Source organism: Gopherus evgoodei, chromosome 11 (genome assembly GCF_007399415.2).
Source record: "Gopherus evgoodei ecotype Sinaloan lineage chromosome 11, rGopEvg1_v1.p, whole genome shotgun sequence".
In the NCBI taxonomy this organism is placed as follows: Eukaryota; Metazoa; Chordata; order Testudines; family Testudinidae; genus Gopherus; species Gopherus evgoodei.
The window spans coordinates 38,445,032-38,467,292 of record NC_044332.1 but is presented as its reverse complement, the minus strand read 5'-3'; the positions used below and the strand labels follow the sequence as shown (position 1 = coordinate 38,467,292).

The following is a 22,261-nucleotide window of genomic DNA, read 5'->3' as shown; positions in this document are numbered from 1 at the left end:
ATGAAAATTGAAAGGTGGATAAGGAACTGGTTAAAGAGGAGACTACAACAGGTCATACTGGAAGGAGGTTACTAGTGGAGTTCCTCAGGGATCGGTTTTGGGACCAATCATATTTAATCTTCTTATTACTGACCTTGGCACAAAAAGTGGGAATGTGCTAATAAAGTCTGCAGATGACACGAAGCTGGGAAGTATTGCCAATACAGAGAAGAACCGGGATATCCTACAGGAAGATGTGGATGACCTTGTAAACTGGAGTAACAGTAATAGGATGAAAGTTAATAGTGAAAAGTGCAAGGTCGTGCATTCAGGGATTAATAACAAGAATTTTTATTATAAACTGGGGACACATCACTTGGAAGTAACAGAGGAAGAGAAGGACCTCAGAGTATTGGTTGATCATAGGATGACTATGAGCCACCAATGTGATATGGCTGTGAAAAAATCTAATGTGGTCTTGGGATTCATCAGCGAGGAGGTATTTCCAGTAGTGATAAGGAGGAGTTAGTACCATTATACAAGGCACTGGTGAGACCTCATTTGGAATACTGTGTGCAGTTCAGGTCTCCCATGTTTAAGAAGGATGAATTCAAACTGGAAAAGGTACAGAGAAAGGCTACTAGGATCATCCGAGAAATAGAAAACCTGTCTTATGAGAGGTAACTCGAAGAGCTTGGCTTGTTTAGCTTAACCAAAAGAAGGCTGAGGGTAGATATGATTGCTCTCTATAAATATATCAGAGGGATCAATACCAAGGAGGGAGAGGAATTATTTAAGCTCAGTACCAATGTGGACACAAGAAATAATAGATATAAACTGGCCATCAGAAAATGGAGGCAAAAGACATATCTGGCTTCAAGACTAAGCTTGATAAGTTTATGGAAGGGATGGTATGATGGGATAGCCTAATTATGGCAATTAATTGATCTTTGACTATTAGCAGAAAATATGCCCAATGGCCTGTGAAGAGACACTAGATAGGGTGGGATCTTAGTTACTACAGAGAATTATTTCCTGGGTGTCTGGCTGGTGAGTCTTACCCACATGCTCAGAGTTTAGCTGATGGCCATATTTGGGGTTGAGAAGGAATTTTCCTCCAGGGCAGATTGGCAGAAGCCCTGGGGGGTTTTCGCCTTCCTCTGCAGCGGGGGACATGGGTCACTTGCTGGAGGATTCTCTGCACCCTGAAGCCTTTAAACCACAAGTTGAAGACTTCAATAGCTCAGCCATAGGTCAGGGGTTTGTTACAGGAGTGGGTGGGTGAGATTCTGTGGCCTGCGTTGTGCAGGAGGTCAGACTAGAAGATCATAATGGTCCCTTCTGACCCTAAAGTCTATGAGTCTATAAGCCATAACATTCTTTCAAAAATAAAAGTATGCTGAACTCTTGAATGTAGTACACTAAAATTCCCTTTTAAAAAAATCAAAGAACATTCACCTCCTTGAATCTTTCAATTATAAACATTACAATCAGAAATTAAATACACAATTCAATGTTAAAATGATGATCAGTCTCTCACAAACTGACAAGAAATCTAACTCAGACTCAATGTTACCACTCAGGACTTAGACACTGTCAGACAAATGGGACTGTATAAGACTAAGAACAAATCCTAGAGTTGTATTAAAATAAATCTTGTTGCTTCTGTAAAGCAACATTGTGCAAAAAACAAACAAAAAAAACCCCACACCAACCAAACCCCATTATCTGCAAGAATGCAATGACTTTTCCTTACAGAATAAGTATAAATTGAGCAGTTATTAGTACATAGGAAGAAACACAGAAGACAAGCCTAAAGGAAAATGGCTTATTAGCTTCATTATTATTTAACACACTGGAAAATTACACTCCTCTACATATGGAAAACCCCTACAGCTATGGGCAGCTACATTTTCTGACCATAGATTACATACCTATTATGATGATTATGTAGGTAACAATTGAAAGGTCTTCAGTCTGCTCAGGAGGACCTAACCACAGGCTGCCCAGATGTGATGTGTAATATTAACTTTCACTCTATTATGAGAGTTGTGTCCATCTAACTATTAAGCCCTAGTTGTTCTTTTAAGTTAGTGTGCCCTTCATTTCGTGGTATAGGCTACCACTCCCACTACAAACTGACCCAGGTTGAGAGATTCACATCCTGGCACCTTCCCCTGAAGTCTACATACGTCTTCCTCATTACACCCTGCAGGAAGGACCACTTGCAAGTTCGCAGTGGATATTGACAAAATTGTGAGCAGATAAAATAGAAATGAATATCTGATCACTGTTTGCATCAAGAAAATCTCACATATTACCTAAAACCATAGAAGCTGGACCATACCAGTATGGAAGGGAAGAAGAACAAGATTAATAATCTAGAACAAAATATAGTACCCCTTTTCCAATCCTCATGTGAATTGAGAAGGCGTGAAGGCCTCACATTATAAGAATATAAGAAAGGCCATACTAGGTCAAAACAATGGTCCACTTAGCCCAGTATCCTGTCCGCTGACAGTGGACAGTGCCAGAAGCTTCAGAGGGGATGAACAGAACAGGGAAATTATCAAAAGGTTCATCTTCTGTCATCCATTCCCACCTTCTGGCAGTCAGAGCCTTAGGATACCCACACCATGGGTTTGCATCCCTGACCATCTGGGCTAATAGTCATTGATGAATCCATCCACCATGAACTTGTCATTCTCTTTTGAACCCACTTATACTTTTGGTCTTCAAATTCGCAGGCAATGACTTCCACAGGTTGACTGGGCATTGTGTGAAGATAACGTATTTCTTTATGTTTGTTTTAAACCTGCTGCCTACTAATTTCATCGGGTGATCCCCAGTTCTCGTGTTATGTGAAGGGATAAATAACACTTCCTTATTTGCTTTCTCCACCATACCCCCCCTTAGTCGTCTCTTTTCTAAGCTGAACTGTCCCAGTCTTTTTAATCTTTCCTCATATGGAAGCTGTTCCATACTCCTGATCATTTTTGTTGCCCTTCTCTGCACTTTTTCCAATTCTAATACAGCTTTTTTCAGATGGGGTGACCAAAACTACACACAGTATTCAAGATGTGGGCGTACCATGGATTTATAGAGGAATGTTATCATATTTTCTGTCTTATTATCTATCATTTTCCTAGTGGTTACTAACATTCTATTAGCTTTTTTGACTGCCACTGAACACTAGGCAGATGTTTCCAGAGATCTATCATCGGATAATTACAAGATCTCTTTCTTGAGTGGTAATAGCTAATTTTGAACTCATCATTATATATGTATAAGTGGGATTATGTTTTACAATGTGCATTACTTTGCATTTATCAACATTGAATTTCATTTGCTCTTTCCTGGCCCAATCACACTGTTTTGAGAGATCCCTTTGTAAGTCCAAAGCAGGCTGCTTTGGACTTAAACTATCTTGAGTAATTTTTGTATTGTCTGCAAATTTTGCAACCTCACTGTTCACCCATTTTTTCCATATCATTTATGAGTTATATTGAACAGCATTGGTTCCAGCACTTAGCCTTGCGGGACCTCCCTATTTACCTCTCCCCTCTGTGAAAACTGACCATTTATTCTTATTTTGTCTCCAATCTTTTTACCAGTTACTCATCCTTGAGAGGACTTTCCCCCTTGTCCCATGACTGCTTACTTCGCTTAAGGAGCCTCTGGTGAGGGACCTTGTCAAAGGCTTTCTAAAAGTCCAAGTACACTATACTGAGCAGATCACTCTTGTCCACAAGAATTCTAATAGGGTTAGTGAGGTACGATTTCCCTTTTACAAAAGCTGTGCTGACCCTTCCCTAAAATAGTGTGTTCATCTATGTGTCTGATAATTCTGTTCTTTACTATAGTTTCAACCAATTTGCCTGGTTCTGAAGTTCGGCTTACCGGCCGTAATTGCCAGTATTGCCTCTGGGCCTTTTTTAAAAAAAGTTACGCTTCAGCTCAAAATGGCAGGGAAATTTGGAAATGCACAAGACCAGAATGGGATTTCAGTTCTCTGTACAGCCCATTTGTAAGGGATTTTCTCTGAAGCTGGCCAATCAATGGGAAGGCCTCCTTCCTGGAGCATGGTAGAATCAGTAGGCTAGTACTGGATTATAATAATGCGGAAAATTGAGATGTTTACTGAAACTTAAAGTATGCCCCCAGGCTTCACTATACAAGCACACTGCTATCATTTAACCTCTACAGATTTCATGAATACTGGAGCTGTGTTACACTTGGTATTGCACTTGTTTTTCTGCTAATTCCTTCTAGAGAGTTAAGAATGTGATTACTATTAAGCAAATTAATGCATTATTTGTTTCCATTTAGAAAATTACAAATGCAGAATTAAAACAAAGTGTTTTTTCTGACAGAGATATGACAATTGTGGGGCTCTTTTGTTTTTATTTTTTAAAGAATCTATCCTTCTGTGGACAGTGTTTTCGCAATTTTTTAAAAATTACTAAGAATTCTTGCTGTCACCTGCTTTACAAAATAATTACAGCATGCAGTTACTTTCCAACATCTGTCATTAAGAAATATTTCTACTCTTCAATCTAACATAAAATACATTTACCTGTGTTTGTCTACTTGACCAACATTAATAGATTCAAAGCATCCTATTACCTGGCCACATCCAGGGGCAGTGCATAAAAAGGGTTTGTCATCACTCATATTCCACAGGTCTTTGTATTACCTAGGTTGAAATGATAAAAACAGGAAAAACAAAAACAAAAAAGACATCTCAAAATATTTCAAAGTAATTGCAACAAGTTACCAATACATCAACCTCCAAAGCCCAGGCTGGAAGAATTATTAAAGATTTTAGTATTCCATTAGCAAGAACCACCCTGCCTCTCTTCTGATTGCAGTGAACTAAGTATTTGATAATACAGTTGCACACACAAAATGGGAAATGACTGCTTAGGAAGGAGTACTGTGGAAAGGGATCTTGGGGTCGCAGTGGATCACAAACTAAATGAGAGTCAACAGTGGAAAATTGTTACAAAAAAAGCAAAATTCATTCTGGGATGTATTAGCAGGAGTGTTATAAGCAAAACATGAGAAGTAATTCTTCCATTCTACTCTGTGCTGATTAGGCCTCAGATGGAGTATTTTGTACAGTTTTGGGCACCACATTTCAAGAAAGATGTGGACAAACTGGCGAAAGTCCAGAGAAGAGCAACACAAATGATTAATGGTCTAGAAAACACAACGTCTGAGGGAAGACTGAAAAAACTGGATTTGTTTAGCCTGGAGAAGAAGACAGAGAGGGGGTAGGATAACAGTTTTCAAGTACATAAAAGGCTGTTAAAAGAGGAGGACAGTAAATTGTTCTCATTAACCTCTGAGGATAGGACAAGAAGCAATGAGCTTAAAATTGCAGCAAGGGCAGTTTAGGTTGGACATTAGGAAAATCTTCCTGTCAGGGTAGTTAGGCACTGGAATAAATTGCCTAGGGAGGGTTGGGATCTCAGTCACTGGAAATTTTTAAGAGCAAGTTAGACAAACACCTGTCATAGATGGCCTAGATAATGCTTAGTGCTGCCTTGAGTGCAGAGGAGTGGACTAGATGACTTCTCAAGGTCCCTCCCAGTCCTATGATTCTATGATAATCAATGGAGTAATAGTTCAACACATATGGCTTTGAGGGTATGTTTTCCAAGTCCCATGAGGTAGATACACAGCAGATTTTGAACATGCATCTCTGTTTGAAAGACAAATAAAAAAACGGTATACGGTATGCGTAACCTGTGAAGCACATTCTACAAGGTAACACGTAGTTTTTATAACTGGAATAAAAATATATTGCAAATGCCTGGTTTTTACAGTACAAAAAAAAAAAAAAGGATAGCATATAACATCCAAAGAAACAAGTGCACAGCACCAATAAGCCAGGGAAAACAACTAATTCCCTGAATTTCTCATGATCTACCTTTAAAGCCAAGTCAGTGTATTAGGGATGCCTGTGCACATCTCCACAGCAGAGATTATTTTTATAAATGTTATTTTTTAAAAAAAGACTACATTTCAGTACCACTTCAGAAATACTACAAGAAAATAAATAATAATAATGATAATATTTACCTAAAGACTTTTCATATGTATAAGAAGTCAGCAGAACATCAAAATGTTACTTTACTTAGCAACGCTCTAAACAGACACACACACATCATCTATACCTGGCAGATTCACATGTAAGCCAAATTTCATAAGGTGGGCAGTTTAATCACATTCTCCTTTTCATGGCAATGAACTGTAATTAAAGAAAACAATTATTGTGCATGCTAAACAAACAAAATGCAGTTATTCCCTTGTAATGTGTCTGGATAAGTTATATAATACCATTCATTACCCTGGATCAGGTTCAGATTGCATTGAATTCTTATTATTTATGCATATATTGAATTTGAGTTTCTCTCTCCATAAATACAATCTTCCTTCTCAGAACTACTATTTTTCAATTTAATACAGTTTCATGCAAGCATAAGTGATGCAGTTATATTGACCTAATTCCTGGTGTAGCCAGCACTATGTTGATGGGAGGGCTTCTCCCTTCGACGTAGCTACCCCCTCTTGGGGAAATGGAGTACCTATGTCAACAGGAAACGCTCTCCTGTCAGCACAGGTAGCTTCTTCACTAAGTGCTATAGCTGCTACAGTTCTCTAACTTTAGACAAGCCCTCAGTTTCCTTAAGAGCCTTTGGTGAGGGACCTTGTCAAAGGCTTTCTGATATTCCACGCACCCCTTATCCACATGCCTGTTCACTCCTGAAAAGAATTCTGATAGATTGGCAAGGCATGACTTCCTTTTGCAAAAGCCGAAGTAACTCTTCTCCAACAAATCATGTTTATCTGTATCTAACAATTCTATTCTTTACTATAGTTTCTACCAATTTGCCCAGTACTAAAGTTAGGCTTACCAGACTGTAATTGCCAGGATCTACTCTAGAGCCCTTTTTAAGAACTGTTGTTACATTAGCTACCTTCCTCTGATACAGAGGCCGATGTCAGTGATAGGCTACATACCACAGTTAATAGTTCTGCAATTTCCTATTTAAGTTCCTTCAGAATTCTTGTGTGAATACCATCTGGTCCTGGCAACCTATTATTGTTTAATTTATCAATTTATTCTAAAATCTCTTCTATTGACACATCAATTTGGGACAATACTTCAGATCTGTCATCCAAAAAGAACAGTGCTGTTGTGGGTATTTTGTACATCCTCTGTAGCGAAGACCAATGCAAAGAATTCATTTAGCTTCTTTGCTATTGCCTTGTCTTACCTGACTGCTTCTCTAACACGAGTTTCACTACTGTCTATATTTACATGAAGATAGTACATAAAAAGAGAAACCACAATTCTTTACTTAATCTAAAATCTCGAAGAGGTGGGAAAAAATCCAGAACAAAAATAGAGGAATACTACTGAGAAGAAAAACAAAAACAACATTCAGACTTTTTCTAATGAAATTTCTCTTATCTGGATCCCCGCAAGTATCATACCAGCAAAGAAGAGTAAGACCTACTTATAAAGATAAGTCTGATTTGGTTAATCGGAGATACAGAGACAGATTATTATTATTATTATTATTATTATTATTTAAACATGTAATGAGGAAGCCAGAAGCAACGAGAAGGATGGTGAAAGAAAATGCAATTTTATTTCTTCAGACCAGCGGATTAAAACAAACAAAAAACATCCATAGACCAGTTTGTTGAACTGGTTCCAGGTAACCAAGAACAGTAAAGGTACTGGATAGTATTTGTGGATACAAGAGGTCATTACAAGGCCACCCCATTTTAACATTCAAAGATAGACGATAAGGAAATGAAGCAACCCAACTGCTTGATGAACTAAGAAATGACACATACTCCCAGCCCATAGGTTTATTTAACCCCCATAGAAATAGATTCAGAAGTTTAAGAAAATACCATTGAAAAAAGTATCTTTAGACAGCTCCAGTGAATGGTAGTTTCAACTACTGCTTTGCTAGATGAAGTATGCAATGGCAGCTTTATTAACAAAATGTGCTATGCACAGATCAAATCTGCTTCTCCTCCAACAGTTCGGACGCTGACGGTCATGAGAGCTTTGGAAATGCCTAAATTTTCACTGGATGTGAATTCTCTCTAGTACATCAGTAACCATTAGACATGAGACAGCTCAACTGTTCTCAGACAGATCCATTAAACTGGTCTTCATCACTGATGTATGTCATTGATATCCACTGCTGACAGACTTGTTCCAAAAGGATAGAAATCCCACTCTCCTTTACTAAATTTGGCATCTCACAACCACTGGATAGATCTTTTGGCTACTATACACATAATAAAGGAGAGCTAGTGACTCTAGCTACAAGCACTTAACTGAAGCAGCAGCAAAGATATAGTGCAAGAGGTTCTAAGGTGTTGATTCTATTACATCCACATTCAACAGTAAAGGACTTTGACTACCACAGATCAGGAACAAAGAGGAGATTATTCCAAGAAGAGACACTTAAGAATCTCTGACTTTGGCTGCTGAGGGAAAGGTTGACATATCAGAGTGTGAATGCCAAGACAAAGCACGGACTGAAATTGTTCTGCTATTCCCTTCAAAGAGTTCATTACCTGTCCCAGGTTTTCGAAGGCATTCAGTATTTGTTGAACTGTTAAGCAGGCTGTTGATATGTACTATCATCATCATTTTGTAAAGATTTACAGCAACACAGGCAAGAGCCACAGCACGAAAATGAATTAGTCTAAACTCCAGGCTACACTATAGATAGCATAGCTAAGAGGATATTGGAATAAGTAGTCATCTTGAATTTCCATGGATGCTTGAAAGTCTTCCCAGAGAGAATATCATCCCAGTTCTGCTGTACTCCATTCTGAATTTTTTTTTCTTGGTTCAGTTTCAAATCTAACATAGGTTAGTCTCAGTTAGGCCTTGACATTAATTAACCAAATGCTGCTGGATCTCTCTCCAAGGGGTACTGGTGGACAACTCCTATATTGGAGATTGTTGAAGCAGCTCTGTAGCCTTTAGGATTCCCAAAAGTCTGAAGACAATCATAATAAAGAATTAGAAGGGGCACAACTGCCTCTATCTGTCCACTGTGACAGTATACCTCGTTGTTGATCTTCAAAGGGGCAAGCTAACTCCATGCCAGATGAAATAGTACAGTATCAGAGTGCCTCTAGCAGATCTAGCTTGCTCCAAATACAGTAGAACCTGAATGTTACAGATACCTCAGGAATGGAGGCTGTCCGTAACGCTGAAATTTTTGTAACTCAAAGTGCAGTTTGGGCTCCAGAACCAGCAGCTGAGTTTGCAAGCTTGTCCCTATCCCTGCAGGGGTTTGTGTGGGTGTGTACAGCATGACTCTCCCTCAGCTGGGGGAGGGAGGGTAAAAAACAGTACATCCCCTACTGGTGGGGGAGGGGTGGAGGAGTGAAAGAGGTGCAGACCCCAGCACTGCTCCTGCTCTGCTGGCTGGCTCTGGCTGCCTTGGGCTGGCAGCACCAGTGTCTTGCTGTAAGTGGCTGCCCCACGTGTAAGCACAGTACAGTGTTTGTTTTTTGGGGGGGTGTCTGCTACTGCCTGATTGGTTACTCCTGAATTCCGGTTTCACTTGGTGTCCAGTTGACCAGTCAGTCTGTAACTCTGTTGCTCGTATCTTTGAGGTTCTACTGTAAACCTTTCTTCTATTTCAGGATTTGAAATATCAAAAGCTTTGCTATCTGCCTATTCTCCCTTTTAGTACAGGATTAGGACAATATAAAATAGCATATAGAGTGATTATCTGATTTAAATCTATTGGGCTGAGAGGGAAATAATCCTTTATTTTTTATATTTAATTTCTGATCAAAAGTGAATCCTTTTGAAACAAGGAGTTGAACTGAAATAAAAAAACGATTCAGAAAACTTTTTTTTGAGTGAACTGGAACTGACCCCCGACTGAAAACCTCTGAATCATACTGACCCCAAACAGGAATCAAACATAAAAAAACAAAAACCAGTTCAAAGTAACAGGCTTAATCATCAGGTGGTGGGGAGTGTCTTCTCAGGATGCACCAACCTTACAGAGAGAGGAGCACAGACTACACTTCCCAAGAAGCAACCAGAAATGAGAGGAGAAGGAAGAGAGCGAGAGAATTCTGGAAATGGTAGTTCTCTATTAATTATGCCCAGGAAGAGGACTCCCCCTGGAAGAGAACACCTCCCTCCCCTCATCATCATCTCCTCCTGCTTGCTGGTGAGTGCTAGAGGCCAATAACTCAGGCTTCAGACATGATGAGTGAGGCAGGAGGAGTGTGGAACACAGGACCTTTGTTTTGACTTGCGAATGTAAGGCTCCACTGTTCTTCCACGCTGTTCCTGGCTTTGTTTCCCTGGCACTGAAGTTCCTTCCTGCTGCCACTCCAACGGTCACCCTGCATAGATTCAGTTATTGTGTTATGCTATGGGAGACTACTTGATAGAGGGACTCTGAGGGGCCTGAAAGGAGGAAGGAAGGGAAGGGAGTTCTAGCTGAAAGAGGAGAGGTGCTGCATCAGTTCTTCTGACTAATAACAACCCCATCATCACCTCACCTCCCTGGCTAGGCCTAGAACTTCTCCCCTCTGTCCACTATGTCAGGGAGGTTGGTTTGTTTTTTTTTCAGAACAGAATTATTTCATATTACTTGATTGTAATGGTTGCAGTTCCCTGGTGGTGAATTTTTTATTGTTTAATAGGCCTGCTGCTTTCCTGTGCTACTTTTTTTTTTGCATTCCTGATTTCAAAATTAATTACTCAATAACTATCTTTCTTTTTTAATCTTACAAGAATGTTGGAATGTTTTGAGTTGCATTAAGTCTTTGAGGTGACTGGCTTAACTGCACAGAGCCAACTAAATACAGTACATTGCTCTGGCCATACTGCTGGCTCAACTGCTAATCACTTCCAGCTCCATCTGAGGCTGCTCCTACCTAGTCCCTCAGGTATGTCTTTGATAACAAGGGATATTGATATTATGTAACTTGTGATTTATCCTAACCCAACAACCCAGATCACAGTTTGAAAATGTGATACATTTCTGCATACAAAACATTTTGAATGAAATTCCGTTGAGAAAGTTCCTGAAGAATACAATAATAAATATTCCTTTTCTAAGAGTTACAATGCAAGCATAAGAGTGTGTGTGACAATCTGCCCGAAATTATCCGAACCAGTTCAAAAATTTTCTCTGTTAGTGTCTGAACCAGAGAGTTAGGAAACATTGCTAAACCCGAACTGAACCAAAATTTAAATGGTTCGACTCTCTGCTTTGAAAGGAAAAGAAATAAGTTTTTATTGAAGTGAACTATTTACTGGACAAAGGTCAAAGCTAATCTGGCCTCTGTTAACATTATTTTATTGTAGGACACAGCATAACGTAGTTTTATGAGTGATAGACATCTGAAAAATTGTATTTTGACAAGCTTTGCAATCTCTAGACTTAAATATAAGAATCTGACCAGCTTTGGTCAGAAAGAAGCCTCTGAAAAATCACTATTTGCACATGTGCCATAGAAGCTTGCTAGAGCTTGGCAGCTAAATTCTCCAAATAGTCCATCTGTACTAAGCAAACTCCACCCCTACACAGCTCCTGTTTTCAACTGCACTGAACATGCTCCAGGGGGCTGAGCAGGCCATTCCCTGCAATTGCTTTTCCCAGCTGCCAGGGGCCAGAACAGGGGCCGGAACACAAAGAGACAGATTGTCCCTCTTGCAGTCTCAATGGTCCCCTGCTGTTGCCCAGCATAGGCACCATGGAGAAGGAGAAAGCAACAAGACTCAAATGCAAGAGTTAGAAATAGGAGTATGATGTAAAGAAAACCACAAGAACACATACCGATCCTGACCCTGGAATAGAATGCAGGATTACTGAATCTCAACATTCCTCTGCTAGCTAGGAAAAATCTTTGAAACCCACTCAAAGTGTGTCTCAGTCCTATCTAGTGACTGCTCCAAAGAGAATCACAGCATACTACTATGATTGCTACCAGTTACTTTGTTAGCTCTAGTGGTAGCGGTCTCTGATGAGGAGGTAAAGTTTCTAATCCTTTAGACCACCCATCTGGCTCAACAATTAAATTTCTGTGTTTTCAATTTGCCCTCCCCCCCTTTTTTAAAAATGCAAATACCTGCAAATCAAGCCCCTAATGTTAAGTTAGACACCAAACAATGAGGAACAAACAAGTAATGACCACCTGTGAAAAATCTGGCTTATGAGACTTGCTGTACATCACATAGGAATCCTGTGGCAGTAGCAGCAATAGAATCCAATCCCAGAGTAGCATTCAGCTGCCTTAACCACAAATTCATTCTCTCTCTTCCTGCAGTTCCCTGCTTCATTCACTACACCAGGGGTCAGCAACCTTTCAGAAGTGGTGTGCTGAATCTTCGTTTATTCACTCTAATTTAAGATTTTGTGTGCCAGTTATACATTTTAATGTTTTAGAAGGTCTCTTTCAATAAGTCTATAATATATAACTAAACTATTGTTGTATGTAAAGTAAATAAGGTTTTTAAAATGTTTAAGAAGCTTCATTTAAAATTAAATTAAAATGCAGAGCCCCCCAGACCGGTGGCCAAGACCCGGACAGTGTGAGTGCCATTGAAAATCAGCTCATGTGCTGCCTTCCCTGCACTACACTCTTTCCAACTTACACAACAAATGAGGTAGGGATCCTACAAACAATAACCTCATTCACTCCACAACCCTGATCATCTCCAGAGCACCAGACATCCTGTACTTTAAATAATGCTGAGGGTCTGTGGGAAAAAAAATGTGATCATACAGTTGAAGAGTGTATGATAATCTTCTTAGCATATGCTCAATATGTTTCAGGATTCATCACCGAATTTGATCCACTGGTGTTGTTATAATGAATATGCACAAAGGGGCTGAATTAAGGTTGCACAATCAATCTTAGTTCTGGCATTTCCTAAACTTCCGAGTGTTTGACAGTGCAACCTTAAAGTTCTCTGAATGTAATTTTTAAAAAAATGTAATTGAACATTTGTATTACAGTAATACCCAAAGGCCTGTACCAGGATTTTGTCCCCTAATGCTAGCAGCACAAAAACACATAGTAATGCTCCCTGCTCCAAGGAGTTCATTATCTAAGATTATAAGAATGGAAGCAGAGAAAGAAAGAGAGGGTTTAAGTGCAGCCATTTAAGTGTCACAGACAGAGCAACTGTTCTGTTAAGTCTTAGCCTAATATCGCAAGACCTGTATAAGCAAGGCTCACTTCAGAAGCGAGTGGAAAACAGCAGAATAGTCAGTGTGACCTAGCCTTGAGATAATGATACTTGAGAAGAGAAAGTGAGAAAATACTGGAATACATAGCAAATAGCCTAAATAAAATGCAGATTTTTTAATTAATGCATGTCACAAAGAGGTATAAATACTTGTGTGATTTCGTGTGTACTTTGGAGAAACTGAGGCAGAGATGCTCTCTGTCAGCTATGTTCTTCCCTTGCAATTGCATGTCCTGAATAAAGCTGTCTCTGATTTTGTTGCTTCCAACCTGAGAGTGGAGTTCGTTTCTTCCACATAAGTGGGATATGACGGGTAAAGGGAGAAGGATACAGATATCAAATATATACAATTTTGATATACATACATATATTTGCAGATTTTTTATTGTACAGTAAGTGCCAACTATTCTTATCTGCCATTCAACGGAGTCATAATTAATAACTGATAAGTGTCAGGGCAGAGTTGGGACTTGACGAGAAATCTGTGGCCTTATGGGATCAGCTCAAAGAATAGGTTTCACATGTAAGAGGCAGCATGGAAAGAGGTGCAGAGGCATATATCCATATATAAGAAGGTGACAAATGGCTAAAGACGACTAGCATAGTTAACAGAACAGAGAAGCTGTGTTTAATGTGATGAGACACAAACGAAAGCACATAGCTAGGGCAGAATTCTGAAGGTTCTGGAAGGTGAGGACAAGAAGCTTTGACTTTGATGCAATGAAACAGGAGGAGGATAATGGACCCAGGAAGATGATCTTAGAAGCTGCATTTTGTATCCTTTGGAATCATATGCCCCTTTCAGCCATGTTACCCTAAGGCATTTGGTTTATGTAGTTCTACCTGTCTGTCTAGTGGTATGTTGTATTGCATCATCCCTGGCCTTCATGTATGCTTTGATGTAAGTCCTACATGGGGAGAGATGTATGGAAGCAACATCGGTGACCTTCAGATACCAAAATAATCTGTTTAAGATACAACAAATGGAAATGGGAAAAAGGAAGTTGTTTCCTTGATAGGTACTTGTGAGACAGCCCTGTGAACCTTGTATTATTTATACAGGATAGAAGTAAACTAAAGAACCCAGTCAATGTTAGGCAGCCAGAGCAGGTGACCTTGATCAATGCCACCTGCATAATGATTTCCCAAAAATTAGACTGGCTCTTAGTTAGATATTGATTGGGCTTATAAGAAAAAGATTTCCACACTTGTCCTCCTGTTTCTCTGACCACAGCCACATCTTTAAATAGGTGTATAGTAAGGTATTGTAACTAAGAAAATAACAGTTTAAAAGTAGTATTTACCTATCTGTCAATTACTTTACCCATACTTTACTCCCTAAAGAATTCAACATAATTTAGCATGAGACTCAGGCCCTGTCCACAATGGCAGTTCAGAATAACATGGCTTGTCTGATTGGTATGGAAAAGTATAATAGTGTAAGCATTTAAAAAACATTTCTCTAGATTTTTTCACCTTTTGAATCTAGAAAATTTTTTAAAGCTTATACAGAATCCACACTGGCCAAGCAAACTGTTTTAAACTTGTTTCTCTGATAGATTTTCATTACCAATATAGGTGGCACTTTAAACAGAGTCTGAAGGGCAACAGTGCATCTCATCTACAAGAAATGCTCAAATGATTAATGATTTACAACATACAGAACTTATAGCAATGATAGTTGATATAGTGTGTGTCTTCCCGGCCCTTTTAACTACAGGGCAAATTTTAGTTTATCAAATGAACAAGCTCCATATACCTGTCCTGCAAGCAAAAGGCTAATACTTTATAAACATTAATTCATCAAGATTAAGTTATTTTGACATAACTAGGGTTCTTAGGCACTACAATAATACAAATAATAAATAATATAATGACATTCTGTATGAATGCAAAGCATAATCATCAAGCTCAAAGCATCTCACTTAAAACTTCTTAAAAAGAAAAGTGCAAATAGAAGCTGAGTGGACATTAGCTAGAGTACTCTCTATACTGTATTTGAAGTTTTAACATTTTAGATCTTTAATTTTTTATTTTTTTTTTTGCAGATTACATCAAAATCCATTCATCCCCCTTGTTCTCTTCTTTTCCACCACTACGAGTGGATGCGTAGCCCATAACTGAGAATGATAATACACTGAAAATGTAAAAGCAGACACTATTTTTAAATGCAGAAACTGAACATTTCTTTGAGCTATTAGGCTACCTAAATAGTAGTGAAATGTACTAAATGCACTGATGACTGCTAGTAGCCCACTTGGTCTGCATTGCTGTTATTAATTCATGACTTTGTTTATATACACAGAAAAATTACCTTAGATTCTTTTAATAAAAAATGTTTAATGCTGACCTCTTGGATTTGAAGGGGCATTAAACTGTATCCTTAAATGTTTATTGTACTACTATTAAAATAAATATTGGACAGGTAAGCCAGAGCAGGCAAGGAAGAATGGTCACTTAAAAATAAAAAAGGCATGTTTGATTTAATTAATTCCTGATTTTTCTTTTCGTATGATGTCTTTTTTCAGATAAGAATATAAATGCAATAAAAGATTTGTTTAGGTGATTTGCAATAAAACAAGCAGTGATGCAGACTATAAGAATAAAAACTGAACACAGGAAAGTATGTTTAATACTTATTTTAAGTGTAGGTATTAATTTACTACTGTTCCAACCTTAACATGGGGAATGTTAGCTTAAATGGGCCAAAGAGGCAAAAGAGGAAGAGGAGAAGGGTTCAGTTTTTTTTTGTTTACCAGATTAAAATTATCTAAAGTTAAAAGCAGTATCTTCTCCTAGAGCGAAGAGGAAACAATACAACTCAAAATAAGTAACAGAGTTCTAAATGCTAGCTCAGTTGCTACACTTTATACTTTCTGGGTGAGACTTTAAAAAGCATTCTAATTTAGCCTAATCTTAGTTCCCACTAAAGTTAATGGGAATTATACCATTATTTCTAGGGGAGGAGAACAGGGATGATTTTGAGCATTTTTGAAAGTCACACCTTTCACTTAAGTATAGAAGTTGGTAGATGGAAAGTCTCTCATATTAAACTACTCAATAAATAATGAAAAATAAAACAAATTAAAATTTTTAGTTTAAAAAAAAAAAAAAGTCACAGCTGCACTGACCTGGAGGGGCTGGAACAGCTTCTCTCAGATTCCTAGAACACAAGCGGAAAGCTGAAACAAAATGAAATATATTTACTGCTTCACATTTACAGGAAAATCTGCCTTCCACAAAGAAGAGGGTAAATGCCTCATTTTAATAGACTTATTGTATACCACCAGCACAGGATCTGAAACACAAAAGTGAAAAGGAAGGGTTCAGGTGTTTAAAACACAAATGAGATTTTTCCCTACTATAAGTCAACCTTCTGAGACAACATATTTGAAAGTCTGGACCAATGGGTTTTCTTCAGTATCATTTGATGTTCAAACTTACTAGACAGAGAAATTATTACTGGCTTCCAAGAATTGTTCTCCCATCCAGCTATACTCTTTACAAGCCAGCTCCTGTGCTTTTCTTAGCACAGGATGTGCTCCAGTGTACTGCCTGAGGCTTTTGTATAGGGTGGAGGGATGCTTAAATGACAATTTCTGTTGTGTGTCAGAGTCCCTGCACAAGTGGATCTTCTGAGTAATGTTCCGTCCCTGCAAAGGAGAAGAGGGACTTGGTCACTGAAGCATGTAGGACTGCAAATGAGCAGGGTGGGCTCCATTTTGAAACATCAGTTGCCATAAAAAGACAGTGCTAAAGGGAGTGAGGCCCTCAGAATGTAGTTCAGGAGAATTTGCAGTACACACTGTCTCATTTGAGACGGGAGTGGAACCACGAGGAGCCTAAGCTCCTACTGACTAAGCAGAAAGGAGCTGTGCAGAGGGTGGAGGACTCAACACCTAAAGGCAAAGAGAACCAGAGCCTCCTACTTTGCTGCTGCCACTATTTGCCTTGCTGTAAGAGGCCATTCTGTTTGCCCTGGGAAGAAGACTTAAAGTTGGGCTTGCTCCAGTGGGTCTTGAGGGAGAGCAGGAGAGGATATAACAAGTGTATCATCATGAAGAGATCTAAGCACAAACAGCCACAGCATTTTCTGCCTGTCTGAATGGCTAACTGCTCCACGAGGTTCCAAGAAGCAAGCAGTGGAGAGACCACGCAAGAGTGCAGCTGGACAGAAAGAAAAAAAAAAGTTTGAAGTTGGTGATTGGTCACATTGCCAACCAAATCCAAAAAGCAGAAGGAAACCCATTTGTCCAGATTGTCAAATGACCTGAAGCAGAAAGATCCAGTACCCAGCTCAACAGAATCAGCAGACCTAATTATGGAATGGGATGTGTGCAGAGGAACAAGGAGAGTATGACTTTGGTGAGACAGGGACAGAGCTGGAATAAAGGCAAAATTTCTGTGTGAAAGGCAAGTGGAAGGGTAAACACTGCAGACAATATGCAAGGAATAAATTTTATTTTTTGGGGGGGCTTTTTTGATGGGATTATGAAAAAGTCAAATTACTAATACAGATACAAATATAGGGAAGGATTAAATAAGTAAGCAAACATGAGTTTGGGTGACAGGACATAAAAATTAGTTTAAATACATGTATATTATCTTCTAAAGTGTATTTCATGTCCTTAAAAACATTACTGTCCTAAATATTTCTGTTTCTACTGTTACTGAAGCTACATCATCTTATGATAGACTACATAATAAGCTGAATCTGGAAACAAAGGTTACTTACAGTTTGGCAAAAATAAAGTTTTAGTTCTCTCAGACATTTCCAGAATAATATTCTTTTCTAAGTTAATTATGATTAATCTTCTGAATCCACCTGTCTGGGTTCTTAAATCTCAAAATTTCTCACAGAAATTCAGTTAATCAAAAATGAAAACTTATCTTGTCACTACAATAATGCTAAGTCATTTTTAGTGTTTCAACTTTATTAATAAAGCCAGAAAACTGGTTCACGTCTACATTGTTTCACACTATCATGTAGCTATGAATTTGATACAAATCATTTCTGAGTTTTTGTAATGAAGAACTGTTTCACTGGTAAGATTTCTGTTATACAAAACAGTAGACTTTACAAGTGTCTTTACCAAAATAATATAATTGACCACTTTGAGCACTCTTTTGTGAAACCTGTCTGCGTTTACCTACAGACAGAAGTGTTCTACACTTCTTGGACTCAGTAAAAGCCAAAACTTCCTAGCTGTAAGAACAATGGGACAATGGAACAGACTGCATAGGGAGGTCATGGAAGCTCCTTCGCTGGAGGTTTTCAAAAGGAGGCTGGATAGCCATCTCTCTTGGGTGGTTTAGACATACCGAATCTTGCATCTTGGCAGGGGGTTAAACTAGATGACCTCTCCAGTCCCTCCTACCCTATGGTTCTTTGATCCTCATCTAAAATTTATGTTGACCAAGCTACATTGCAGCAAGATATGATTAAGCCCTGGCATAAACACCACTATTCTTCCATCCACCGAGCTACTGTTTGTTGATGGGGTGGATTTACTACAGCAATGGAAAACCCCTTTCTGTCGCTGTAGCGAGTGTCTATGGACTAGTCTGCAATGGAAAGCGACATCAGTTAAGCTACATCTCTCAGGGGTGTGAAAAATCCACATCCCTGAGAGCTGCATGTAAGTAGTGCTAGATCGAAGGAAGAATTCTTCAATCAACCCTAGTTACAACCCTTAGTTATCCTCCCATAGTGACGGGAGAATGCCTCCAGATGCTGCAATAAGTGCTACAGCAATGCAGCTGTGCCACTGTAGAATTTTAAATGTAGACTTAGCCTACGCTACAGTGGCATAGCTGCAGCTGTGCCCTAAGTCACTGAGCGTGAATCTTGCCCTTACTCAAGCCTCTGGCAAAACTCTCATCGACTCCGATATGGCCAGGATTTCATAGGTATTTCTTGTAACACCGGTAAAGATATTTCAGATAGAAGTGTGATTGGTAGGTTAACAGTGTCCCATTAACACCAGGAGAATCTAAATTTGGTGTTATACAAAGTTGTTTTTATTTATTATATGTACTGCAGTAACATCCTACAACTCCAAGAAGGAGCAGGGACCCTTTGTGCTAGGTGGACATATGTGTAGGAAAGCATTACCTGCTCATAACAGCACACAGTCTAATTTAAGACAAGATGTAACAAGTGAGAGTAACAAGCAACAAGGGATGGTTGAAGAGATGACAGGGCTAACTAATAAGATCGCGCAGTTATATAAGCTAGCGAATGCACACCACTTGATGACTTCAGTAAGTATTACTATATAATACTGAACCATACTATGCTCGTTACTATGAAAGTCTTCACTGGGTTCTTTTTAAGTGGGAATTTGATCAACATTTTTTAAAACCGGAGGCGTGCCAAACTGAGATCAGATACAATTTCAGAAAAGCAATGTGTGTCAGCTAAGAGTTAAAGATTGGCACATAGCTTTTATTTTTGGTCTTAAATACCTACAGACAAGAAGCTTAAACAAAAGAAAAAACTACCAAAGAAACTAGAATGGATAAAAATGGAAAAAAATCTTGACATAATAGGAACATCGGAAACATGGCTGAATGTCAAAAGTTAAGGTAATACAGTATTATCTGGATATATCCTATACAAAACCAAACAGATTAGGTTATACAGGTGTGGGAGCAGCAGTGAACCCAAAAGATTTAACGCAATCAAATAAGACAAAATTTCTGAGCAGAAAGAAGGATATATGGCGAAATCAGTATGGCTACAAAAATTCCTAGTAAGCATACCAACAAAATTAGGCTTACAGATCTCCAAATCATGATAAAGATATTGTGTGTGCAGTGAAGATCAAAATATTAATGCACAACTTTAGATACCCAAATATAAAATGATAATAAACAAGTTGCCCACTCAACCCTCCAAAAAATGCATTTTTATTATTATTCATTCAAATTTCTGTCAATAACCTTTAATTTAACAAGGAACCCCAGTAAAGTTTAGTGTATTTTTTGTTTTTTTAAACTTCACACATTGCAATGAGGCCCTTTGAATCTGTAATATGCTATATGAATGCTAAGTGTAATTTTCAAAATGGTATTTTAGTAGATGTTATAACTACCAGATCAGAGCAGTGTTCTACTTAACCCAACATCCTCACTCTAGCCTCAGTTCTGCAAACATTTGTTTTAAATCAATGGGGCTATTACTAGTAGTAAAGTTAAGCATATGCGTAAGTGTTTTCTGTACTGGGGCCTCTGATAATAGCCACTACCAATACTTCAGAGAAAGGTTGAAGAAATCCTGCATTGGACAGTTATGGAATAACCTGCCCATAGTGGATTTTTTTCCTCATCCCATCTGCTAGTGGCTGTCTTATAGTCTAAGGCAGTAGTTTTCACTATTTTTTTCATTTGCAGACTCCTAAAAACTTCCAAATGGAGGTGCAAATCCCTTTGGAAATTTTAGACATAGTCTGCACCTCCCCCACCCACGGGACCACAGGCTTGAAAAGCACTGCTCGAAAGTATGATAATTTATATCTAACGTAAGTGTGGATATTCTCAGTAGCCACATAAGAGGCTATTTTTGTTTGTTTTAGTCCTACTAAACTCTTGCACTCAAAGACAGCTTGGGGCAATAGAGGGAATAAAATCCAAATTCACTCACTTGGATATAAGGTAGATTTTAACAAAGTTTTGCTAAAGGGAGTGGAGGGTGGAAGGGAGAAAACAAAAAGCCCAGAATTCATTTATTTGGAGAAGCGGACAGCCTAGAATTTACTAGTTGAAGAGGGGGAACCCAAAAACCCATTAATTGTGAGGTCAAATATCAAAATGTCTTCATTTTTGGAAACAACAAACAGTTTATTTGGGGGATGGCTAGAGGGGGAAAGAAGAAAAGGCAACCAGAATACATGTGAGATAGGAGTATCCCAACTGATTTTATTTGCAAGACCAGAATTATTTTATAAGTGGGGAAAATCATGAGGTTGCAATGTAAATTAAATAGGTGGCAGGAGGTAGCAGCACATGAAGTCCCTACCTCCTATTAGCAAACTTAATCCTGAGGCAAGAAAGTGTTGCACCACGGATGATTTTCAAGCCCTAGAATATAACCATCATGCTTTGAATGTCTGGACACCACTGCTGCCTCACATAAAACGTCTTCTTGGTGGGCCACAAGTAGGTAAGAGACTATAGCTATTGAGAGGACCCTAAAGGAAACACACACAATTGGCAACAGAGTGTCCAGCTCCCACTCACCAAGCAGACCACCACAACCCAGGCCAGGCCGGAAACAGACACAGGCCATGCAGCCCCCCTATGGCAGGACAGCTCTCCCCTCTTGGCAGCTGCTGAGGGGCACCTGGAGTCTTCCATCTTCCTCCGCCCTACCCAGGGCAGCCACAGGCGAAAAGCGGCTGGCTCGGCCCCCTCAACAGCAGGGGGAGGGACAGGCCTCGCTGCACCCATCAGCTCCCCCCCGCCCCCAGGGACGGGGTGGGAACCTGCTGTACCTGTCAGGGCAGCCCGCCTCCGGAAAAGGAGCCTCGCCCTGCTCTCCAGCCTCTCCCTGGGGCAGCCGCAGGGACTAGCCCACCTCGGGGACGGGTAACGGCCTTCTCCGCGCTGGCTCCGGCCCGAACCCCGCGGCTCTATAGGCAAGGGGGGCCACAGGCCGCGGTGGGGGCGGGGGCCTCTGTGGAGAGCGGCGACGCCATGTTAATGCCTCCCGGGCACCCCCACCTAGCCAAGGCCGCGCCGCCCCCGTCACCTGCCCGCTACAGCTGAAGCGCCGCCGCGCACAAACCCCACTACAACGCCACGGAGGCGCTGCCGGGCTCCCCCTCGCCGCGCTCTGTTTACAAACTCACCCCGGGTAGACGGGTCGAACCGCACATTAAAGGCCGGGTCCCCAACAGGCTTCCGTCCCTTCTCGCGATAACTCACTGACATACCCCCGCCCGAGGAAAAGGAGTCACGTGATCCAAGGGGCGCTGTTGGAGGAGCCATAGGGCAGGGCGCTGG

The 22,261-nt window shown here is 39.7% G+C and overlaps 1 protein-coding gene across 2 annotated transcripts in view; it reads right to left on the bottom strand.

Annotated features, from left to right (window-relative positions):
• Positions 1-22,194, bottom strand: part of ATF2 (activating transcription factor 2) — a 92,189-nt gene extending 69,995 nt beyond the window's left edge. For both annotated transcript variants that reach the window (XM_030580862.1, XM_030580864.1), the window contains exons 1-4: positions 22,108-22,194; positions 16,387-16,437; positions 6,162-6,235; positions 4,606-4,675 (exon numbers count right to left, since the gene is read on the bottom strand). In XM_030580862.1, coding sequence (XP_030436722.1) covers positions 4,606-4,653 — 48 coding nt within the window. In that variant the 5' untranslated portion in view covers positions 4,654-4,675; positions 6,162-6,235; positions 16,387-16,437; positions 22,108-22,194. The remainder of the gene's footprint in view (positions 1-4,605; positions 4,676-6,161; positions 6,236-16,386; positions 16,438-22,107) is intronic.
• Between the last annotated feature and the right edge of the window lie 67 nt (positions 22,195-22,261).